The 24,523-nt window shown below is 39.9% G+C and overlaps 1 protein-coding gene across 4 annotated transcripts in view; it reads left to right on the top strand.

Annotated features, from left to right (window-relative positions):
• Nucleotides 1-24,523, top strand: part of DTNB (dystrobrevin beta) — a 220,036-nt gene that overhangs the window by 174,882 nt on the left and 20,631 nt on the right. For all 4 annotated transcript variants that reach the window (XM_045549188.1, XM_045549190.1, XM_045549189.1 and 1 more), the window contains 3 exons: nucleotides 6,681-6,766; nucleotides 7,622-7,735; nucleotides 12,771-12,867. In XM_045549188.1, coding sequence (XP_045405144.1) covers nucleotides 6,681-6,766; nucleotides 7,622-7,735; nucleotides 12,771-12,867 — 297 coding nt within the window. The remainder of the gene's footprint in view (nucleotides 1-6,680; nucleotides 6,767-7,621; nucleotides 7,736-12,770; nucleotides 12,868-24,523) is intronic.

Raw genomic sequence — 24,523 nt, 5'->3', positions numbered from 1 at the left:
TCTACCTGAAGGAGTTGATTAGATACTCCCAGACTTCCCCATTCTCCACTTCCCTAACACATGATATTGAGTTGCTAATGTCCACATTTGTCACCAGAGATAATTCATTATCACATGACATTGCCTCATTAAAGTTGTCACATAACTTTACCAAATAGGTTATATAACAGAGATGAAGTCACTGGTATAGAATAATATTCAGAATGTGTCATTAGAAAATCACAGTAAGCAAAGTATTTTTTATGTTGTTGAATAAAAGAATATTGAGAAAATTAAACCCAGGATCTGGAAGCAAGTGAATTATCTCTATGATACCTATGAGTAATGCTACTTTTGCTGCCACTGCCAAATTGCAGGGCAACCATGAGTCCATCCCTAGGGCTATTCTGAGCTCCTTGGGAAATGGTCCCAACTGGGTTTTTCCAGTAAACCTTAATTTAATACAGAGTTGCCTCAGAATGTTCACTAGAAGTTTAGGCTGGCTCTGGATTCTCAGAAAAGTTTCAAAGAATAGGGCTGTTACATGTGTAGTTTCATTTTAAGGATGAAAGGAATACGTTTTGTGAAGTAATCATTGAATTGAAGTTTCACAAGTGTCCTTCCACATGAATCAGCAACAGTTCGGGATCTGGGAATCAGTTGACTTGCCTTGGGGTCTTCCAGATTGGAGCAAAGAGGGAGGCCCCTAGTGGAATGACTTGGTGCTCAGTAGAAGTTCTCTTATCTGAAGTAGAGGTTGGTAAGCTAATCAAAAACTAGTTTAAAATATTTAAGAAGATGTCTACTGAAGTATGTAGGGGTAAATTGACATTGCAGTTTTCAAGAATTTGTATAAAAATACTTCTGCAAAGAAAAAGAAGATACAGAGTAGATGAAGCAAATGTGTCAAAAATCTTTATAACTGTTGAAGCTCGTTTGAGTATATGGAAATATATTTTTTCTCCTTTTGTCTGTGTTTAAAATGTTCATAATACATTTTTGAGTTAAAATAGGGAACCATAAAAATGATACATATATCCTTTAACATTTCTTTGTATCTAGTCGTGCATATTTTGATGTGGGACCAAGCCCATGCATGAGTTTAGGTCCTCTGGAGCTCCAAGTCATCTCCTCTGCATGAGATGCTGTCACATGATGCAAGTGGAGCTTCCATTTTCAGTCTTTTACAGTGGAATGAAAACTTAAAACTCTTGTGATGCATGGGTACAGAATTCCTCTTTATAATTTTTCCAGATATTTAAAGTTGTCTCACCTTCAACTAGTTTAGCAGTTTATTTTAGAAGCTTATCTCTATTGAGTCTCCAACTCATTCAACTTGGTTTTCATACAAATAGCAACCCAGTTTTCATCCTCATATTTCATTGGCTTGCATGATATTTAATTAAATTACATAATAACAAGTACAGGCCGGGCACGGTGGCTCATGCCTGTAATCCTAGCACTCTGGGAGGCCGAGGCGGGAAGATTGCTTGAGCTCAGGAGTTCGAGACCAGCCTGAGCAAGAGCGAGACCCCATCTCTACTAAAAATAGAAAGAAATTAGCCAAACAACTAAAAATAGAAAAAATTACCCGGGCATGGTGGCGCGTGCCTGTAGTCCCAGCTACCCAGGAGGCTGAGGCAGGAGAATCGCTTGAGCCCAGGGGTTTGAGGTTGCCATGAGCTAGGCTGACACCATGGCACTCTAGGCCAGGCAAAAGAGCCTCTGTCTCAAAAAAACAAACAAAAAAATAATAACAAGTACAACTTAGAACAAACAACTAATCTTGTCAAGCATGCAACTCAACTGATAGAAACAAACGTGTATGGGGAATACTAAAGTATAGGCTGCTAACCTTGAACCAAGGCAGCAGGCACTGTTTTCCAGAGGGAGTGGAGACCTTCCAGTATACCTGCTATGTTCACTAAGTAGATGTCAGTTAAGAGACCTTCACCTATAGTTTTTTTCTGGGCCTCTCCTGCTCCAGTTGCTACAAGATCTGAATTGTTCATTGGGTCTGGGAGCGTCCTTGAGTTTTAGTGATGTGAACATGATGCTTTGATTACAGAGGTTTCAGGGTTTCCCCAAACCCCAGAACCATATGCCCTCCTTATGGGTAAGCTTCACAGTGTTTATTTAGTTTTAGTTACTTATAGTTCTGGCTCTGATGCTTGTTAGATTTGTACACAGAAGGTATATAATAAGGTTATTAAATAAAATTTTATCTTGAGTTACTATAATCAACATTTCTAGAGCATTGTGCTGCTTCCTACATTATATCATTAAATCTTCTCCATATCACTGTCAGTAAATATTCCCATTTTACAGGTAAGAAAATGAAAAAATTAAAATAACTCAAGATCATATGACCAGTAAGTAGCAAAGCTAGTATTTCTAACTAGTCTCTCTACTTCTATTCCTATCCCACTATGGGAAATTCTCCACTTAGTAGCCAAAGAAATATTGTTTGTTTGTTTTTCATAAACTTTATTTTAGAACAGTTACAGATTTACAGAAAAATTTCAAAGATAATTTAGAGTTCTTTATATTCCATACCCAGTTTCCCTTATAATTAACATCTTACATTAGAATGGTACATTCATTGCAATTAATGAACCAATACTGATACATTATTATTAACTAAAGTCCATCCTTCATTCAGATTACCTTAGTTTTTACCTAATGTCCTTTTTCTCTTCTAGGATGCCATTCAGGACACCACATCAAATTTAGATGTCCTGTCCTCTTAGGCTTCTCTTGGCTGTGACAATTTCTCTGACTTGCCTTGTTTTTGATGACCTTGACCGTTTTGAGGAGTACTAGTCAGATATATTGTAGACTGTTCCTTAATTAGGATTTGTCTGACATTTTTCTCTTGATTGGACTAGGGTTATGGGTGTTGGGGAGGAAGAGGTAAAGTGCCCTTTTCATTATGCCATACCAGGGGTACAAACTGTCGACATGATTTGTCACTGTTGTTGTTGGCCTTGATCACCTGCCTGAGGCAGTGTTTTTCAGATTTCTCCAACATAATATGAAGTTACTCCTTCTCCCCCTTTCCACACTATTCTCTTTGGAAGGAAGTCACAATGCACAGGCCACACCTAAGGCCTAGGGAGTTAGGGAGTTAGGTTGTACCTCCTTGAGGCTGGATTCAAGTAATGTACATATATTATTTGGAATTCTGTATGGGAAATTTGTCTGTTCTTCCCCATTTATTATTCAGTCATTTATTTTTATAAATATAAAACAATGTTTTCAAAATATATAATCAGATTTCATACTCCTTTGCTCAAAATCCTACAATGGCTTCACACCGTATTCAGAATGAAATGCAAACTCCTCTGTGGCTCAGGGACCTCTGTGATCTAGGCCCTGGCCTCATCTCCCCCTGCATCACCCACACTGTCACCATAGCTCATGCCCTAGACCTGGACATCCCAAGTCGGAGCAGCTGGAGGGCCTGGACATTTGCCCTTCTTTCTGCCCAGTAGGCTCTACTCTCAGATTCACACCTGCTTTGCTTCCTCACTTCATTGAGTCTCTGAGAGCCCTTTCATAACTTCCTCATTTGAAAAGTCTTCTGTCCTGATTCATTCTATTTCATTACCTATATTTCTTCATTGCATTTATCCCTGCTGATATCTATATTTATTTGGGGTTTTTTTTTTAATCTTTCTTTCAATGTAATGGAAGCTCCATGAGGGTAGGGACTGTGTCTTATTCACCTGTGCATCCCTGGCTGCTAGAACAGTGCCTGGCACATACCAGGAGCTCAGGAAATATTTGTTGAATAAATGAATGCACGAACTATCTCTTTTTGAAAGAAATCATCTTCATGTCTCTTCTAGCCAGAGTATTCTGTGTCTTTATGAACTAATAATTCCCTTTCTGTCTTTTTCCCTTCAATGTCCTGGAGGCATTTTAGGAAGAGAGACCTGGGTTTTTTTTTTTTCTGAAGGACCACTATGGTGTTTAAGATAGTAAATAAATAAAATCCCAAGTTTCTGTGTTATTTATATATACTTGATGATGTTCAAAATTTGATTAAGTGAAATAGGCCATCATTAGATCTCACCACTGGGGAGTTCTCTGTTATTATGTCCAAGTGGAGGGAGCTCAGCTCTGCTCTGGCCCCAGTGACTCCAGGTGGAACTGCTGCTGCCTTAGGATAGAATTGCCCTCCACCCCCACTTCTTCGTATTTGAGCTGCCGTGCTTCTCGGAGCCAGAGAATCTTACCTGGTTAGGAATCTCTGTTGACAATATAGACTTTTAATTTCTGTATTAACCTCCTCTATGGAAGATGCCTCAGCTTTGCAGTCAGACACTTAAAACTGGAAAGATTCTTTAGACACTTCCAGTGAAATACCACAGAGTTTCTGTTTGTTTGCCATCAGTATGAAGCAGATGCCTTTCAGAGCTCATGTCATCATCTATAATTTTCCCTGGTCCAACTCTAATAAGGAGCCATTACTTTAACTTTAGTTTTCAGGACTTGCAAACTCATCATTCACAGCCAGGTTCAGTCTCGAGCAAGCCATTTTTCTGCAGCTCAGCCCACGCTCTCTCAGACTCTGAATACAATGTAGAAATACAGTACAACATGGCTGCCTGTCCATGCTTCTCTGGAGAAAGAAAAATCATCTTGTTTTTACTTTTAAAAAAAATATTTGGCAATTTGGTAAAAAGCCTCCTACCCGGAACTTCTATGCTATTTTGCCCCTGCTTATTTAGAAAATGCCACATGAAAAGAATTACCAAATCTTCAAGCTCGAGACAGGAAGTAAGGTGTCTGCTTCATGGTAGATCATGTTTTCAGCAGAAGCAAGAAGATACAGAGTGAAGCACAGCCGTGTCATAGCCCTCGGGGAAAGTTCTGAGAAGGTACAGAGTGAAACACAGCCATGTCATAGCCCTTGGGGAGAGCTCTGAGAAGGTACAGAGTGAAGCACAGCCATGTCATAGCCCTCGGGGAGAGCTCTGAGAAGGTACAGAGTGAAGCACAACCGTGTCAGCACCCTCAAACAGAGCTGCTCTTCTTGTTAGTAAAAAGGAAACATCACTTGGTCATCCCTTTTCCTATTTTGTGTTAATTGGCTACCATATTCTTAAAGGAGTTAACAAGGGTCAAGTACATCAGTGGATATGTGAATCACAACCACATAATTTCTCCAAAAAAGATACACAAATGGCCATAAGTACATGAAAGTATGCTCAACATATTAGTCATTAGGGAAATACAAATTGAATCCACAGTGAGATACTGCTTCACACCCACTAGGATGACTGTGATCAAAAAGACAATACAAGTGTTGGCAAGGATGTGGAAAAAGTAAAACCTTCATGAATTGCTGTCAGGCATGTAAAATGATATAGCCATTTTGGAAAACAGTTTGGCAGTTTCTCAAAAGGCATTTACCATATGATCTAGCACTTTCACTCCTAAGTATATACCCAAGAGAAATAAAACCATCTCAACATAAATGTTCATAGCAGCACTATTCAGAATAGCCAAAAAGTGGAAACAACCCAAATATTCAACTGTTGATAAATAAAATGTGGTATATCGATAAAATGGAATATTATTCAGGAAAGAAAAATAATGAAATACTGTTACTTGCTACATGGATGAACCTTGAAAACATTTTGCTAGGTGAGGGAAGCCAAACAAAAATGGTCATATATGATTGCATTTATATGAAATATCCAGAATAGGCAAATCCATAGAGATAGAAAGTAGAATAGTGGATGTCAGGGTAGGAAAGTGACTACTAATGGGCATAGAGTTTCTTTTTGGGGTGATGAATATATTTGGGAATTAGATAGTGGTGATGATTTCACAGCCTCATAAAAACACAAAAAAACACTGAATGGTACACTTTAAAAAGGTAGATTTTATGGTATATAAATTATATCTCAATTTTTTAAAAACTCAGTATTAGGAACTTCACACCCACTGGGATGGTTAAAACCAAAAATACAATAACAGGTATTGGTCAAGATGTAGATAAATTGGAACCCTCATTCATTAGTGTGATTGTAAAATGGTACAGCCACTTTGGAAAACAGTTTGACAATTTCTCAAATGTTAAATGTAGACTTAGCATATAACTCAGCAATTCGACTCCTAGGTATTTACCCAAGAGAAATGAAAACATGTATGGACACAAATACTTGAAAGTTCATAGAAGCTGCATTTGTAATAACCAAAGCTGGAGACCATGGAATACTACTCAGCAATAAAAAGGAAGGAACTACTGGTTCATGGAGCAACATAGATTAACCTCAAAAACCTTATGCTGGTCTTGAACTGCTGGCCTCAAGTGATCCTCCTAAGTAGAAACTAGAAACCAAGGACTATATGTTGTATGATTCCATTTGTATGAAGTTTCCAGAAAAGCAAAAATGTAGACAGAAAGCAAATCAGTGGCTGCCTGAGGTTGGGAGTGGGAGTGGCAGTTGACAACAAACTAGCATGAGGGAATTTTTTGTGGTGAGGGAAAAATGTTCTAAAATTGGACTGTGGTGATTGGTTGCACGACTGTTTAAATTTACTAAGACTTGTTGAATTGTACACTTAAAATGGGTGGATTTATGGTATGTAAATTATACCTCAAAATCTGTTTTTAAAAAATCAGTCAGTCTAGGACTCTGGATATATTTGAAGCAGGAAAAAAAACTACTTTCTCCCCACTTTAGACTCGTCCTCCCACTGACTTGAGCTTTAACTTTGATGCCAACAAACAACAAAGACAGCTTATTGCAGAACTGGAAAACAAAAACAGGTAAGAAGCAGGGCCAAACCTGTTATTAATGTCCAGGATTATCATGTGAGTATCTGATTCTCTTCCTTGCCTACTACGTGGCTTTTGACCATAAAGGAAGATCCTGCCTCAGTGAATGTAGCCCAGCCCAAGTCCACTAAATGCCCTGGGTGCTAATTTGTATATAGCTGCATGATGTTGATTCTAGTAGTCCAAAACCCTGCTTACGTGCCTTGAAGTAGATTCTTTGTCCCAGGCTTCTTCCCACCCACCAGTACGTTCCCCTGTCGCAATTGCTTTCTGCAGTCTCCTTCCTGGCAACACTTTGCTCTATCCAGCCATCTTGTCCTGACCCATTATGCTATGTGTGACTGTCTGGTCTCTCATAACAAAGCCATTTAGAAACATGGAGACCAGACAGCACACTGTTATACCTGAAAGGTAGCAGCCAGAACAAGGGACCCAACCTAAAGTAACAAGCATAGGCTGTCAGTCAGTCAGGAGGTCGGGGCCAGGGAAGGCAGGGGATGGGAGAAGTCAGCGCAGGGCCTGCATTAGGAGATTGCAAGTTCTCTTTTCCTTCCCCCAAAGAGAAACAATAAATCAGCCATTCTGGTTGTCATTTTCCTTTTATGGAGATTTTTCAAGTTCTTGAGAAGAGCAGTTTTATGACCTTTTCTACCACAAAGGATTGTTTCATTCAGGGAATGTCAGATGAAGCAGTATTGAGAAGGTGTCCATTTCACATCTTGGTCATCTGGAAGAAATTAGAGCAAGATTGGTAGAGGAGGCATTGCTAGAGGGAAAACCTCTAACAGGGACAAAGAGGGAGCTCTGAAGCCCTGTGCAGCCATCTTTTACTCATCCCTCCTCTAGAGAGATCCTGCAGGAGATTCAGCGCCTCCGCCTGGAACACGAGCAGGCTTCCCAGCCCACTCCTGAGAAGGCCCAGCAGAACCCCACGCTGCTGGCAGAGCTGCGGCTGCTGAGGTAAGTAGGGCTAGTGCACCACTGTCCCCGAACTGTAACCTACCACAGCGGGAGCTTCTCTCTCAGGAAAACAAACAAGTGGGATAGAATCTGTTTATCAGTATACCTAGTCTTGTTAGAACAAAAATGGCTAAGAGTTCCACCCATTCTGTTTTTGCTTCACATGCTTGGGTTCCATTATTAATCACCCTGAGAAAATCAGTCATCCTCACAGAACTAGGTAAATACCAGTGTCAGCTCCAGGACAAGCAGAGCAGTGTTTATACTTCTGTGATTGCTTTAAGAAGACCATTGTACTGCAGTCCCTCTTCTTATCTTGCTAATTAATCTGACTTTAGAGACTCTTGGCAGGAATAATGCTTTCCCTTTCCTATGAGTGTATTCTCCTGGCACTTCATAGTCAGAGCAGGACGCCACTGAAGGAGAAGGATGCTTCCTACGCTCATCCTCTGAGACATGAAACCAAGTGGGAATCCCTTGCACCGTGGCTATGGTAGCTTCCCACTTATACATAAATATAAACTGTCTCAAGGATCAAGAAACTAAGGGCATAGGATGAACATGGGTGGAGCGAGCAACTTCAGCTCCCAGTTTGATGCTGTTTTGGAGGGAGTGGGGATGTCTTCCCAGAAGAACATAACATGAGCGTGAGCTGACCTGTTATTAGGGTCTTATGTCCTGTCAATCTTAGAAAGATGTGTGTGTACTCTTCTATAAGTAAAGACATTATGGAAACTAAGTTTAGTGACTTGATTCTCACCAGATCTCTGGATTTCCAAATAGCGGGTTCTTTCTGTTCAGGTCGATTTTTAATGTATAGCTGAATATGAATTTTTTTTAGCTCTTCCTTTAGCTTAGGTAATTTAGTTTCTCAACCATGATTTCTTTTCCAAGAGAATGGAGATTATTGTTTCTTCATAGGTGTCTTACTGTTCATATTTATATCATCAATAATTAAGTTATTTAAACCGTGCAGATGAAAATCATTAGTGGTATAGAGATTCCAGTCTCCTAAAAATTTATTTTAGTTTCTAAATTTAGTTGGGATGAAATTTTGGTTGCTCTGTGATTCATAGCTGCACATTTGTGATATTAGTACAGTTCATACCTTGCTAGGAAGGATGGGAAAATAAATGCTGCTAACTTAGGCAGAGTATAAGTCTAGAGTATCAGCATAAGATACACCTGTTGTCTGTCCCCACCTCAGCTCAGGCTCAAGTGACTATTTTTATATCTAGAAAAGAAAAAAAAGAAGAACCCTGTCATCCTTAGTCAAACTACTAGTCTATTGCTGGAACTGAGATTGCTAAAAGTGCTCAGTTAAGCTGAAAGGATCTAAAAAATATTTTAATAAATTTAGTAGGCACAGGGTGGAGTCTAGGGATGTCACATAAGTCAGCAAGAAGCAGGAATTTAATCTAAAACCAAGGAGGGTCTACAGTTTGAGAAATCAAAGTATTTAATCTCAAAAGTAGCTTCTATATTACGGAAGAATTACTATTTAATAAGTGTGCTGGGACAATTGTTTATGTATATGGGCAAACATACTGGCTTTCTACCTCACTAATATATATAAACACCAGATAGATTAAACATGAATACAAAACTTTAAAACTTCTAGAAGAAAATGTAGAAGAATTTCTTTAGGATTTTGGAATAGAAAATAATTTCTCAAAATTACTAATCATGAAAGAAGTTGGGAAATTCATTTACATTAAGAACTTTTATCAAAAGACACATAAAAGACAGGATTCATTTATGAGTATGTGATATCCTTCTGGTTTTGATCAATATATATGAATCCACTGTAATCGACAATAAGTTAGGGTATACTTTAAAATAAAAGAGTGGAATTGGAATGTTCCTAACACAAAGAAATGATAAATGCCTGAAGTGATGGATACTCCCATTACCCTGGTTTGAGTAGTTTACATTGTATGCCTGTATCAAAACATCACCTATACCCTATAAAGTAATACAACTATTATGTACTCATAATAATTAAAAATAAAAAAATTAAGTATATATATGTACATGACTCAAAAACTTCCAATACCCAGCTAGTACAATAAAACAAGATAGACAGTTTCATCCACAGGATTAATGATTATAATTCTTGACCACCAGGGTTGTCTTTTCTCCTTTTATTATTTTTTAATGGTATGTTTGTTACAATAACATGTGTGACAAATGTATAAAGATACAAAGCATAATGATAAAATGAATACCTATAAACCTACATCCAATTGAGAACTTGTGTATTGCTAAAACCATGTCATCTGTTTAAGTGCCCCTACCTTACCCTGTTTCCTGCCTCCACCTTCCCCACAGATGGAACCCCTCTCCAGAATTTGGTTTATCATTCCCTTGTTTTTTAAGCAGTATTATTACATTATAATCCTATATAATAAAGTGTTGAGTTTTGCTTTTTGTTTTTTGAGCTGAATAGATATATAGTGTTCTCCGGCTTTTCCCCCCTCAATATTACTATATAGGATGCTTCCACGTTGTTGCATGTAGCTATAGTTCATTCATTTTCACCTTGTATTATAATTGTGCACAGCACAGAAAAAGAATCTTGCATCCAGGCTTAGGAGTTCAGGGAAGGAAGGCATCCTAGAAAATTGAATGAGTCTGGGTCGGGTATGGTAGCTCACACCTGTGATCCCAGCGCTTTGGGAGGCCAGGGAGGATTACTTGAGGCCAGGATTTCAAGATCAGCCTGGGCAACATAGTGCAACGCCATCTCTACAAAAAGTTTAAAAATTAGCCAGGCATGGTGGCACATGCCTATAGTCCTAACTACTTGGGAGGCTGAGACAGGAGGATCCCTGAGCCCAGGACTTCAAGGTTACAGTGAACTATGATCAAGCCGATGCACTCCAGCCTGGGTGACACAGTGAGACCCCGTCTCAGAAAAGGAAATTAAGTCAGATCTTCCTTATCAAGTATATAACTGCACTGGAAATTTAGAGAGTATGAAGACTACATCACGGTGAGCCTATCCTAAAAACTTATAATCTAATTTTGGAAATAAAACAAAATAATTTGTTAGTTAAATAATATTATACAATATTATACAATGTCAATAAGACAACGGATAAGAAAATTCTATGTAGGGAGAGATATAATGGGGTGGGGAACCTGCAGCCTTGGGGCCACATGTGGCCTTCTGGATCCTTGAGTGTGGCCCCTTGACTGAATCCAAACTTTGCAGAACAAATCCTTTTCATTGGAAATCCTTGGAGGGTTTCAAATCATGATTCTGTTAAGTTCAGTAGATGTTAATTGAGCACATACTGGATATTTTCTTAGTCTTTCAATACATGCAAAGATGAGTAAAGTTCATCCCTTGACCTCAAGGATTTTGCATCGTGGTAGGAATGGCTGCTATACAAGGTAAAGTAAATTAAGTGCCACAGAGAGCACTATATTGCTATAGGAATTAATTAAGCTGGCCCTGCTGAAGTAATCAGGAGAAGCTTCCTGGAAAGAGTGATGTTTGGGACAGACATTAAGAAATGAATAAGATTTGGAAGATTTGGGAATACCTGTGAGTCAAAATGATGGGGCCTGTTTAGGGAAAAGTAAACCATCAGCTGGAGGTCCCGGCACGGAAGGGAATAGGAGGTGAGGCACTAAGGATAGAAATGTAGAGGGACTCTAGGGCAGTGCTCTCGGATAGAAACATAATGTGAGCAACATATGTCATTAATGAGTTTCTAACAGCCACATTGAAACACTAAAAAGAAATAGGTGTTATTAATTTTAATACTATATTTTAGTTTATCTGCTATTTCCAAAATATTATCATTTAACATGTAATCAGTATTAGAAAATGATGAAGATACCTTGCCTTCTTTTTTCCACACTAAGTCTTTGAATTCCAGTGTGTGTATTATACCTACAGCACATCACAATTCAGACCAGCCACATTTCAGGTGCTTCATAGTCACGTGTGGCTAGTGGCTATTGTGTAGATTGTACAGGGCAAGGGTCAGTGATGCTAGAAATTCTGGTGAGATCATCACACAGGATGATGAAATGGACACCACTTTGCTTTGAGCAGCATTTTAAATAGAGTTCGTAGAACACTCTCACATCTATTATCTTATTTTGTCTTCAAAGTATTGCTGCTATTTGTTATTAGTCCCATTTTAAAGGAGAAAAAGTTGAGGGTAAGTGACTTGTCCAAGGTTGCATATTTAGTAAATGCTAGGGCCAGCACTAAACCTCAAGCCTCTTGATTTATATTCCACTGCTTTTCCTCACCCTAAAAGCTGAGGTCAGGATTAATCATGCTAGGAGACTGTTCCATGTGTGAGGTAAGTAAGGAGCTCCTAGACAAAGTGAGAAAAGTGAGAATAGAAAGATAGGCATATAAATTTTCTAAGAAAGAATCATCTGCATTGAGTGACTGATTGAATATAGAGTATAAAGAGGAAAGTATCAATGAGGACTGAGTTTTTCAGCCATGACACATGGAAGAAAACATAGCAGAGGTAAGGAAATTGGGAAAGAGAAACATTTAGGAAGAAAAGTCTTAAGTCTGGTCTTGGACATATTAAACTAGAATAGATGACATGAAATCTGTCCTCAGGGAAAAGTCACTTTTCTTAGGCACAGGGAGTCATCCCCATCTGTCACCCTTCTTGAATCTGATGTCTAGTGCTGAAAATACTGACTACTGAACCTTTTTTTCCCCTGAGCAGTTTGATATAATTTCTCCACTATTAATTTAAATTGGATTAGTTTTATATAATTTTCTAAATAATACATTTTCCCTATATGACATGTATACTTTCCAAGGCACTTTTACCTATTATTCTCACAGTAGTATAGGAAAGCAGGCAAAACAGATAACACCATTTCATACAAGAAGTATCAGAGGTTAAATGGACTTGCTCAGCATCTCATAAACTGCTAAGTAGCAGAATCAGGTCTAAAACCCATTTCACCTGCCCTCTCAGACCCTTCTTTGAGGGTCCCTTTATCTTCAAAGTTTCATTTCTGATGGGCTTTTCCTCTGGGGCAGGCAAAGGAAGGATGAACTGGAGCAGAGGATGTCAGCACTGCAGGAGAGCCGGCGGGAGCTGATGGTGCAACTGGAAGGGCTGATGAAGCTGCTGAAGGTAAGAGCTTTACAACAGAGCAAACTCACCCTTCCTCTGTCTTTTTGTTCTATCCAGGTTCTCAAGGGATTGGATGATGCCCACCCACATTGGTGAAGGCAGATCTTCTTTGCTCAGTCTGCTAATTCAAATGCCAATCTCTTTAAAAAACCATCACAAACACACCCAGAAATAATGTTGTACCAGCTACCTGGCTATCTCCTAACCCAGTCAAGTCAACACATAAAAGTAGCCATCACACAAACCAACCTGATCAAACCAATTCTAATCAATAACTTTACTATGTTAGGAATAAGAGAGCATATTAGCTCTAGGTTTTGCATACTGGAGACCTGAATAAGTCAAGAATAATTCAGCTCTATTTTTGTTAAAAAGTATATTACAGCCCCTACAGAAGCAGAAAAAGGCATGCTTGGCATTTGAATATCTTCACCTGAACAATTTTATTGGCACTGAAAAGAAATATTTACCTACTTATGTAGCGGCAATACCAGAGGACTTGCTCATGCTGTTACATTTTCAGGTCCTGTCTATCAATACTGAGAACCTACTACATTTGGTAGTATGACACAGAGTTAACAGAGAATGAAAATCACAAAGTATGAAGTACCTCAAAAGCCAGGCTGAGGGGGTGAGTTTAATACTGTGATAAAAGGGAGCCATTGAAGCTTTTAAAAACAACAGTTTAGGAAAACGTGCAGGACACATTAGAAAGGGGAAAAACTAAAGGATAATAGGAGACTAATGTAATCCTCTAGGCCCAAGGTGACAAGGGTCTTAACTAGAAGTGGTAGCCCAAGAAAATATCAACTTGATAAACCAGTCCCTTAATAATGAAGCTAGTGAGTATTAGCAACTTGGATAAACGCTGTATTTGTGTTTTAAACTGACTTTTGACTTGCTCAAGCCAATTATTTTTTTAATCTTTTTTTTTTTTTTGAGACACAGTCTTGCTCTATTGCCCTAGGGAGAGTGCAGTGGCATCATCGTAGCTCACTACAACCTCAAACTCCTGGGCTCAAGCGATCCTCCTGCCTCAGCCTCCCTAGTAGCTGGGACTACAGGCATGTGCCACCATGGCCAGCTAATTTTCTATTTTTAGTAGAGACGGTCTCGGTCTTGCCCTTGCTCAGGCTGGTCTTGAACTCCTGGCCTCAGGCAATCCTCCCACCTTGGCCTCCCAGAGTGCTAGGATTACAGGCATGAGCCACTGTGCCCAGCCAGCTTTTTTTAATCTTAAACTGAGTTTTTTTTTCTAGCTTTGGTCTTGGGTATTTGAGTTGTTTTGCGTGGACATGTTTCTACATTAACCCCGTTAGGATTTCTCCTCAGAAGTATTTTATGTCTAAATGGTTCTTGTTTAAAGAAATAAAGTTAAAAAAAAGAAACCTTATGCAAAAACCTGGCCCACATCCCTCTAATAATTGTCAAATATCCAGCTAAGCAACCCAGTCACCCATCAAAACATTAGAAATATACTTAAACATATGTGGGCCTGTGTAACACCAGGAGCCATGTGTGGCTTTAAAAGCCCTCCTGTTGTGGAGAGTTAGTATACCTGCAAGACAGGAGATGATAGGGGATCCACTCACTCTTCTCTGGTTCAGACCTCCGTTTTAGAAAGATTCTGTCAAACCTTACCCAAGCACAGGTGTCCCAATGTGGTTTTTGTAAAAGGCAAAAGTGCATTTCCCCTAAGTAATACAGTGCACTTTGGGTTGCCTTAGCACTCGCTCAGAGCCCCATGCATACCACTGTGGCCTTGTAGCATACCACTGATGCTTGTATTCAGGGGCTAAACAGAATGAGCTAAGGCCTGGAAGTGTACTCCGAAACCCTGAGTTTCTTTTTATTTACAACTATTGTCTCACAGTTATAATTTCAGTAAAATAAACAGGATACTGCCATCTGTTTTGTAGGATCCTCTGCCAGGTCCTTAAATGCCTTATCATTTTATACCCCTGAAAGACTGAGGCCATTCAACTGGGAGGAAGGATTTGTACACATAAACCCAGGAATGTTGTCTTTTTATCCACTAAATAAAATTCACAGTTGAAAATCTCATCTCTTTAGTGTCCAGCTTCCTAAAATAATTACAACAACTTTATTTGTGTTTCATGTGCATTCCTAAAGAGTCATACATAGGAATCATTGACTTCTATTAAAATTCCAAAGATGTTTTCCTACTATTAAAAAAATATATTCATCAACCCATAAAAGTACCCTTTAGAATCCTATTAATAATTTCAAAGAACTGTCCTGCTTTCATTGATGTTCAGTCTTCTAGCATTTAATCCTCTCATAAAACAACTGTAAGCAGTTAGTCAAATGGACAGTCAAGCCACATGGTCTGGGATACTCATAAATTAAAATATATCACACATTAAATTTCTATTTCACAGGGAGTTCTTTCGTTCTGCTTCAGTAAAATATTACGTATTTTATCTTTTTATATAAGGAGTGGCTTGTTTATTAATTCATTCAAGAAAATCTTAATCCTTTTTTTAGAACAAGGCAGGGAAAAAACTAATCGTTTGTTTATTTCACAAAAAATACATTGGTTCCTAAGTGTCATGTTAGGTATTTGGCAGATAATGGTGACTAGACTCAATCCCTGTCACTAGGGAGTATCAAGGACCTTCTTCTTTGTTTTTTTAATGACATAATGTGGCTAACACTCAGGCATCCATGTTTCTGTGCATATCTTTTCCTTACAGTTTCCCCCGATTATTGTGTACGTAGATAACCTCTGCCTCAAACTTCTTATTTAATCTAGAAATGGTCAATATTGATGTTTCTGATTCATGTTCCCAATATTTTTCTACTTCATTTTCCATTTTCCTGATATTGCGTTACCAGATGAATTCTGCAGTTGTGAATTTCAACCTCATTTGCAAATGTTCACCTAGTTTGCATGTAAATTTTTATGTAGATAACTACAGTGGTTGGGCCATTGCTTTGGCCATCTCTCCAGACTTCCCCTGTGTGGAAGAGACTCATGTGTTTAGGTGACATAAGCAGTTCTAAATTTCCACTTTATAATTAAGGTATCATTACCCCCTTTAAATCAAATTGGCTATATCCCTGGGATCAGTCAGTGTTACTGACCCCAGATGACTAATTGACAACCCAAAGGTTCCAAGACCTTAGATCTTACCTATTTACTGTTGACAGAGCCTTAAAGGCTTTATATGAATAACTTTTATGAGTTTAAATTATACAACACCATCCTAGGCCACACTTGCCAAAGTCCACCTTCTCTCAATGCAATGCACACAGGAGGCCTCTAAGTCCAGAAAGCGCTGCCCTAGCCACTGTCCCCATCCTAACCTGACATGTGTGTCTACTACAAATTGTAATGATTTCGTGTCTTTGCACAGAGTCACCAAATGTGCAAGCATGAAACACATTGCTTTCTGCAATTTCTCTATTCTATTGAACCGAAGTAATGTCTCTTAATACCAAACCTGGGGAAAACAGTGAAAACAGGGAAGTGTCTGAGAAATAGTGCTAAGAAATTACATAGTAGTCTTTTGACCTCAGACACAAGTTCAGCCTGTTAGGATTGCCCTTTCCCTCCCCAACCATCTCAATTTTCATGTCAACACTTAGTGCTAGCAATAAAAACACATTTTTAAATTGTTTTATAACGCTGCTATGGCTATTTGCCTTGCCTAGTGAATGTAAGAGAAGCATCCTGTCCCACAGGGAAGTCTGGCTAGGAAGAGTAGATCACCTCCGAACTGTAAAACTCTTACTCCTTCTGACTGAGCTGTGTGTGCCAGGTACAAAAGCAGAAGGGCTCTAACTCCTTGAAGCTGCCCGAACCAATGTGCAGGGCTCTCTGCCTGGGCTCCTGTGAGTTTAGCTTTGGTCAGGCATCCAGCAGCTGGCTTTGATTATGAAGAGCACCTTCCTGTGCTGAGTTGGAGTCTCTTCAAGAGATTTCTTGGTGCACATTTAATTTTTGGTCCATGTCTCTCCCTTGTAGGAATAACCCTCTCCCTTTTATAATCCCTTTGGTTTACTGAGATCATTCTTGCCATTGCACCCAGATGTGGAGACTCTGTGAGAGCAGGAGCACTTAGCCAGTCCTAAGACTTCCCAGACACGTTTCCAATTTAAATAGAACCATTGTGCAGCTTTTAGATTTACATACGGAGCCAAAGAGCTGAGGCTCCCTGACCATGGTGAACCAGGTGAAGCACAGAGTGGCCAAGGAGCAAAGGACTGGGGAGAGAGAAACTCGAAAGTGTTTATGTCATCTTCTTTATGCTTTTTTCTACAATGTCTGCTGGTGTGTTCATTTGGGCAGTCAACTGATATTAATAGTGAGCAAGTGCCTGCTCTATGTACCATCACTGTAAGGTTCTAAAAGACAGAGACCATTTCTTTTTGTTTCCCATGCCTTATGCGTAAGAAGTACTAAATAAATCTGTGTTTAATTAATGAAAAACTTTGGTCAAGAATTCTTTCTTGAAAGGCCTTCCAGGGTCCTGATGCAGTTCCTCGTTTATTGGGGGAGGTGAAAAAAATGACAAAACAGCCAGAAAGCAAGTGGAGGCGGATGCAGTTATAACACATTTAGTTGGGAGAGAGGACTGAATAAGAAAAGAACCTGTGGTCAGGGGAAATTGCTAGCTGGGAAAGTATTAGACCAGTGGTTCTGAAATTTGTATGCATCAGTATCAGCTGAAAGGTTGGTCACATTGTCCTACCCCTAAAGCTTGGATTTGGTAGGTCTGGGGTGAGGCACAAAGTTTGCACCTCTGACAAGTTTCCAGGTGGTGCTGATGCTGCTGGTCAGTGTTCCACACTTTGAGAACCACTGGCCTAGATAAATGTACCTAAACAGATGTGAATATTGTGAATGGCAAAATAGAATGATTATTAGAATTTTAAGTCATGACTGAACTCTTAGGGTAAACTCTTTTGGTTTACCCTAAATAGTTATGTGATCTTAAACAGGTCAGGCACTCTAGGCCTCTTTTATCTATAAATAAGAAAGTTGGACTAGATGGTTTCTAAGGTTCTTTCCTTCCAATTCTGGAAGTTAGCATTGAATTAATTGGGTGAGCTGAGGCTTGCCATTTTCTTTGTCCTGCTGATGTTCCTGTGGTAGACAGGGCCTTTGACCTCCAAACCTATGGGCCTGGCCTGGTTTGCCCAGGTCTTCTATCATTTCTTAACAATGTTTGTGGTGATGAGCATTAATTTGTCTCCTTTTTTCCTCTGCCTTTTTTTCATCCTCAACACCTCTAGGAGGAAGAACAAAAGCAGGCAGTAAGTGAACTTCAGAATTTTCCTCTGGGCTATTGCTCCTTCTGCATGTTCTTCTTTTCCTCCTATAAATGTTACATACTTTCTCCTCTCCTACCTGCACATCATCTCTTAAGAATTGGTTATGTGCAAAACCCTCAGTAGTTCTCTCCATGGTGTTGTACAGTGGCCTAAAAGTTCAAGTCATGTTTACCCAGTAGAGCACGTTCTTACTTAAAACCAGAGCTTGTGGGATTTTTTTTTAAAGTACACATCTGTTGTGTTTAAGTATGCATGATTAGCTAGGCTACCATTGCATTTTCCTGCTCTTTCATTCTCTGTTGTTTTGTATCTAAAGGAGTTTAATTGCTTGAAACAACTTTTGGGGTGGTGGGGGTGACCTCAGGAATGAATGAATGTGCATGAAAATGAGTAGTTGTTTTGATAACTTTAGATGCCCTTCAGTCCTGAATAGGCTTCTGGGTGCTCCGGCTCCACTGGCCTTTGTAACAAAATTACTGATGACAACAGAGAGACTGAGTACCCTTTAAGTGATTTTCTGTTCAGAGCCTACTCCAGAGGGAGTTAGGGTTTTTCTGAGCTGTATGACTGTTGCATGATGTTTGGGGAAGGTTTATGTTTATCTTTATTTTTTTCTGATAGCCACTGACCCACACAAGAAAATCAATTGTGAGCCTATCCACAATAGTAAAACCATATGTTTATATAACATAGTAAGAGTTCAAAGCATACATTTTTTTTTTTTTACACAAGCTAAAACTGAGTTTTAGTTTACCTCAGGGGCTTTTTATTTCAAGACAGAAATATAAAATTAATTCAAAAATTTTACTCACTTTTTTAAACACAAATTTATCCATTAGAGGAATGTTGGACAGTCTGCTAAGAGAATATTGCCACATTTGGGACCTCTTGTTTTACTTCAGTCAGTTGAGCTGTCAGGTGGGCTCTTGCCCTCATGCCCTTTCTGATTGCTAAGACCCAGACAAATAGCCCACTACAGCTACCCCAGAGAAGGCACGGTTTGGGCTGGCTCCAGGAAGCCCACATTTCTGATCACTGCTCTACCAAATATGCCTCAAAGGAAGGACACTCAGTATTTAGTTGGCCATAATCAACCCATAAGGGCTGCCACAAACCTCATGAATACTAACTTTGTAAGTTTAAGAGAAATTACTTAAAAAAAAAAACAAAAAAACCTAGGCAACAACAAATAAAAACCTCCTCTTTGTCCATTAAAGGGATTGGTAGTGACCCTTGAAGCCACATGCTTCAGGGGTCTTGTTCCTCCTGGTTCCCTTAATCTTTGGACACAATCTCCCTGGGAAGGGATTCAGATTCACATGCTTCTGAAATCTTCTGGGCTCCCTGGCTCCACTATACTCTGAAATAGAAGCCTAAGTCTACTTTTTCATGAAAGGCAAAGGATTGCCATTCATTTGTTTATACAGCAGTGTTTTACTACATATGTTCAAGGCAATGAGCTTGGCCTTTTAGAGGATAAAAAGAGAAATCTTACACAAATACTACTCTTAAATAGTCTGAAAGTTATTTAATGGACAGTGATATCCTAAATGCAGAAACACAAGCTGGGTCAGCGGTATCCTAAGCCTCGGGTACCACTGCTGTCCACCTAAGTTTGCAAACTACACAGATGTCTACTGGGATATGAGGATCTCTGTTCTGTACTGTATGACATCCCCACAGACCTCCAGCCTGGGCCCCGGTCCTAGGGTATGTACATAGACTCCCTGCCACTGCCGGCTGCCCGCAGATGGCCTTGTGAGAGTCTGCGGGGTGTATTCTTTCATCAGTCTTGGCACCTGTGCCCACTGTAGGGACCTGGCAGTTTTTTATTTGGTTTTGGTTTTTGTTTTTCCAAAAAGAGGAATATCATTACAATATTAAAAATAGAGTTTTTTGTTATTATGATTCAGTATAGAGTTTATTCAAGCCCAAAGCTTGAGTATAGCCATCCAGGAGCATAGATTCAAGTTGCTCTGAATGTACACTCTGATTAGCTGCAGTTACAAGTAGGTTCTTAAAGGCAGAGGCAGTTTTCAAGAATTTACATTAAAATAACGTAAGCTATTGATTGTCTATATGCTGTTCTCTGTATCACACATTCCAGAGACTTGAAGATAATGGGTGAGGCAGCTAGTGTGGAACAAAATGACTTTAAACAATTGCACCTGGGCATGGGAGGGGGACCACGACTAAAGTCCTATACTCACATCTCTCTGGGCCTGATAAATTTTGCATACCTCACATAGGTCAGACTGCTCTGGGCTATTTTTCTTTTCTCCCCCTTTTTAATCAAGATCTTTGGAGGAAAGCATGGAAGGGGAACTCAAATAGTTTGGGCTCCTTTTATGTTCAAGAGCTCAGTCTCACGTTGCTATGAAGACCCATTCTTAGATGGTCCCGTCCCACATTGGGGGAGGGGAGGATAGGTGTTTGTTTTTCACTTCCCCTAAACTCCTTGAGCACATGCTAGGAGTTTACAGTCTGAGGATACAAGGGAAGAATAGCTTTGGGGGCTATGCAGTACCCCTAATGTTTTCCATTACTCTTGTCAGTGGCAAGCTGAGAGATTTCCTCACCTACTTTTTTATTTCCCTCCTGTACTGTATTTCTGTGTTTTCTTCTCCTGACTAGAACGTACACAAGTGAAAACCATCCTCCAGGGTCTGCAGGAAAACTTTCTTTACACCAAACTGGAGAAATTCTCCTTCCACTGGAAGAATATTGAATTCCTAGGACACACTATCTCCCCTAGATTGCTACGTCTGAATCTCAGCAAAGCAATAACAGAAAAGAATGAGTGAAAGAAAACTTGTAGGTTTGGAGCCTGAGAACCTAGGAAAATGATGGGTGTCTGACAAATGAGATGGGGAGATGATCTGGATTAGGAAGAGGACTTTGATCTTATTTTGGACATACCATTACATGGAATAGCCAGGCAGTCAAGCAAAAGGTCTGCTAGGTATTTGGAGATGTACAACTGAAATTTCAGTGGACAAACAAAGCTAACAATATAGATTTAGAAGCATTCAACATAAAATGAAGGTTGCAACCATAAACATGAGCCTTTAGGGAAAACCCATCGTAGACAAAAAGAAGAAAAAGGATTGTGGGCTCTCTTGAAAGCCCAGAAAGTTGCAAGAAGGAAGCCCTTGAATTTGACAATTAGGAAGTTATCAGCAACTTTAGGAAGAAATTTTTCAGTAGAACAGTGGAGTGCACACGGCACTGAAAAATGGGCTTTGTCCTGTCCAACTCCTCAGCCCTTTCCACTGATGACCTCACCTCCATGAAGGAAGATCTAAATCTTAAATCTGCTTTAGTGCACTACATATGAGTGGATTGCCCTTCTCACTAATTGAGATTTGTTGGCTAAATCTCATTTCTTTTCCATCTGAACGGGTACATAACGTCAGTTTCCTCATCTGTAAACTTCCAGCTCCATAATTCTTTGACCCTTTTGTCATTAATACCAATGGGTATATTGGGGAAAGGCTATAAACCAAGAAGGGTCTACAGAAATCCAATTGGGTTCATTTCATCAGCTTCTCCTTTTGTGACTTTGAAACCCTCTGGCCCTCACTTCATTGTCTGGGCTCTTGTTCAATAACTCCTTCCTCAGGGTTTATTATTGCCAGCCTCCCACCCGCCACTTTTCCAGACAAAAGAAAGCATCCCACAAAAACATCAGCTGCTTCCCTGATGCCCTTCTCTGGCTCATCTCTGTGGTTCCTGGCCATGTCTCCAGCAGGAGGACAGGATTCTCTAACACTCTTCTCTCTGTTTCTCTCACCCTTCACTTTGAGAGTGTCTGTAGGCATGTCCTCAAATCATGAAGCTGTACCAGTCTCCAGGATAACAAGTTTTATAGCTGAACCACAGGCTGGTTCTGATGTTCCATATTAATGATGTTCCATATTAATGATAATGCTAAAGTATGGTGTATCCTGGCCTAGAGTCCTTAACTGAAGAGAACGTCTGCGTAGTTTCAGCTCAAAGAAGCATGTTCTAAAGGGCACAGTAGACTGTTTTACACTCTTTTCCATTTACTGCTAATCATAAATTGGGAGTATGCATTTGGAGCTGCAGTACAGATGCCCTAATGTTTAAAAAAGAGTAAAAGAAAAGTAGGAAGATGTTTTATAAAGTTAAAGGCAATGCAGTTAGCTTCAACTAAAGTGTTACCTTTAATAAGAATCCAGGCCAACTCACCACTGCTTTACCCAGATGGCTAAACATAAACCCTTCTGTGCTTTTGTTATTATGTATTATTATTAACTTAAATGTATGTAAAATTCACTATGTATTAATTTCTTTCATATAATTTCAACTCCTATTTTTAACCCACCCAGTCCTCAGAAAAATCAAGGGAGAACCTAGGAGAGTCTCAGATCTGTAACTGCCCAGGACATCTCCCAAATGGGCAGAAGATGTGATAAATCTATTCCTGGGTCCCTTGAAGGTTCCAACCTAATTGGAGGCTGCTGGTCGCCTACCCTTCTTTCCACAGTCCTGGACAGACCATCTTCTGTGGGATCTCATGACTCTGAGTCACCCTCAGCCAGGTTTCTCATCCTTAGCACTAGTGACAGTTGGGGACCAGATAACTCTTTTTTTTTGTGGGTAGTTGTCCTATTCATTGTGGGATGTTTAACAGCATCCTTAACCTCTACCCACTAAATGCCAGTAGTAGCCCCAGCTCAACCCCTAGCAGGTAAAATTTCCCCTTCTTAACTGGAAGGCCTACCCTGAGCCTCGAGGACCTTTCTCTGTGATACTAGGATGAGCCCCCAAGGCATCTCAAATCCTGTATTCTGAGGTTTAGCTAAGGGATGGACGGAACCCCACAAATCCCTGCTGTGTCCATATTTCCTGTTTCTGTTAATGTCATTGTCAGCACTCCTGTGTTTATGGTAGCGATGTCCCAGGCTCCTGCTCTTCCCTCTCAGTTGCCAAAGTCTAGTCAATTTTTTTTCCAAAACGTTGCTTGTATCTCTCTCCTCCTTTCTATTCTTATCACAGCTGTTCGTTCCAGCTCCCGTTATCTGTTGCCTGGTATTGGAAAAGCTTCCTTATTAATAAAAGAGCTCCTGGCTCTTGTTTCTCAGTCCCTCCCTCACATTGCCCAGAGCAAGACTCCTGAACACAGACCAGACCTGACCACATCACTCTCCTCCTCAGAAACCTTCACTAGCTCCCTCTTGCCATTGCCTGTAGTAAGGGTCAGCAAGCTTTTTCTTAAAGGGTTAGATAGTAAATATTTTAGGCTTTATGGACCAAACCAAAGATATTATGTAAGTACTATATAACTGTTTAAAATGTAACCATTTAAAAATGTGAAAACCATTCTTAGCTCATGGACTATAAAAAAAAAAAAACAGTGGCAAAAAAATAAATATTTTAAAAACTGATGGAGAGCTGGGTTTGCAGTGGGTTGTGTAATTTGCCCCTCGGTGGGCCAACTAAATAACTCGGTGGCCATTCATTTAAGACTGGCTGACTGTCACCCACACTCCTCTTTTCCCGGACATACCTCCCGCACACCCCAGCCTCACCACCGCTTCCTACCCCCAGATGCAGACTCCTCTCATGCCTGGTGCCTTTGTTCATGGTGTTTCCTCGCCGGGTTGCCCTCCCAAGCCTCTTCTGCCTATTGCAGTTATACTCCTCAAGATCCTCTCAGCTGCTGCCTCTTTTATGGAACCTTACCCTGTCCCATAACATCAGCTAAACCTTCTTGTGTCTAGGCTGCCCTTTCTTTATTCCTCTGCTATGGCACCTGTTTCATCCCCTCTGGTATGCTAGTTGCATACATGCCTGATTTCCTCAGGAGGCTCTAGGCCTGCTGAGAGTGAAGACATTGCCTCATCTATGCAACCCCCTACCCCCAGCATCTTTCAAAATAGAATAATGGCAGGTGTCACTCTATTAAGCCAAGTGTATGGAGCATTTCATGTTCATCCTCACTAACCTGTCTGGTAGCTACTGTTAAACCCAGTTTACATATGAAGAATCTCAGGTCTAGAGAGGTTAGGTAAGATGCCCAAAATCACACAGCTAGTAAATGGCAGCTGGAATCCAAACATGGTCCATCCACCATGCTGTATATATAATAGGGACTTATTAATAACAAAGAGTGGAATGTCATTGTTGTATAAGGGTGCCATATCCCACCACACAAGTTTTGCTTACCTATAAGTAGTATTTAAATTAGACTCATTGAATTTTAAAACATCACTGATAGGTTCCAGCTGCCTTCTTGGTAATTGATTTAGCTGTCTGAATGAGGACCACACCCTCCTGGGAACCTATCCTAATTTTTGTTTCTAATATGCAATCTGAGTGTTTGGTATTC

The sequence above is a fragment of the Lemur catta genome, chromosome 4 (assembly GCF_020740605.2).
Source record: "Lemur catta isolate mLemCat1 chromosome 4, mLemCat1.pri, whole genome shotgun sequence".
NCBI lineage: Eukaryota > Metazoa > Chordata > Mammalia > Primates > Lemuridae > Lemur > Lemur catta.
The sequence above is the reverse complement of the archived record's forward strand: the minus strand, read 5'-3'. Positions and strand labels throughout refer to the sequence as shown.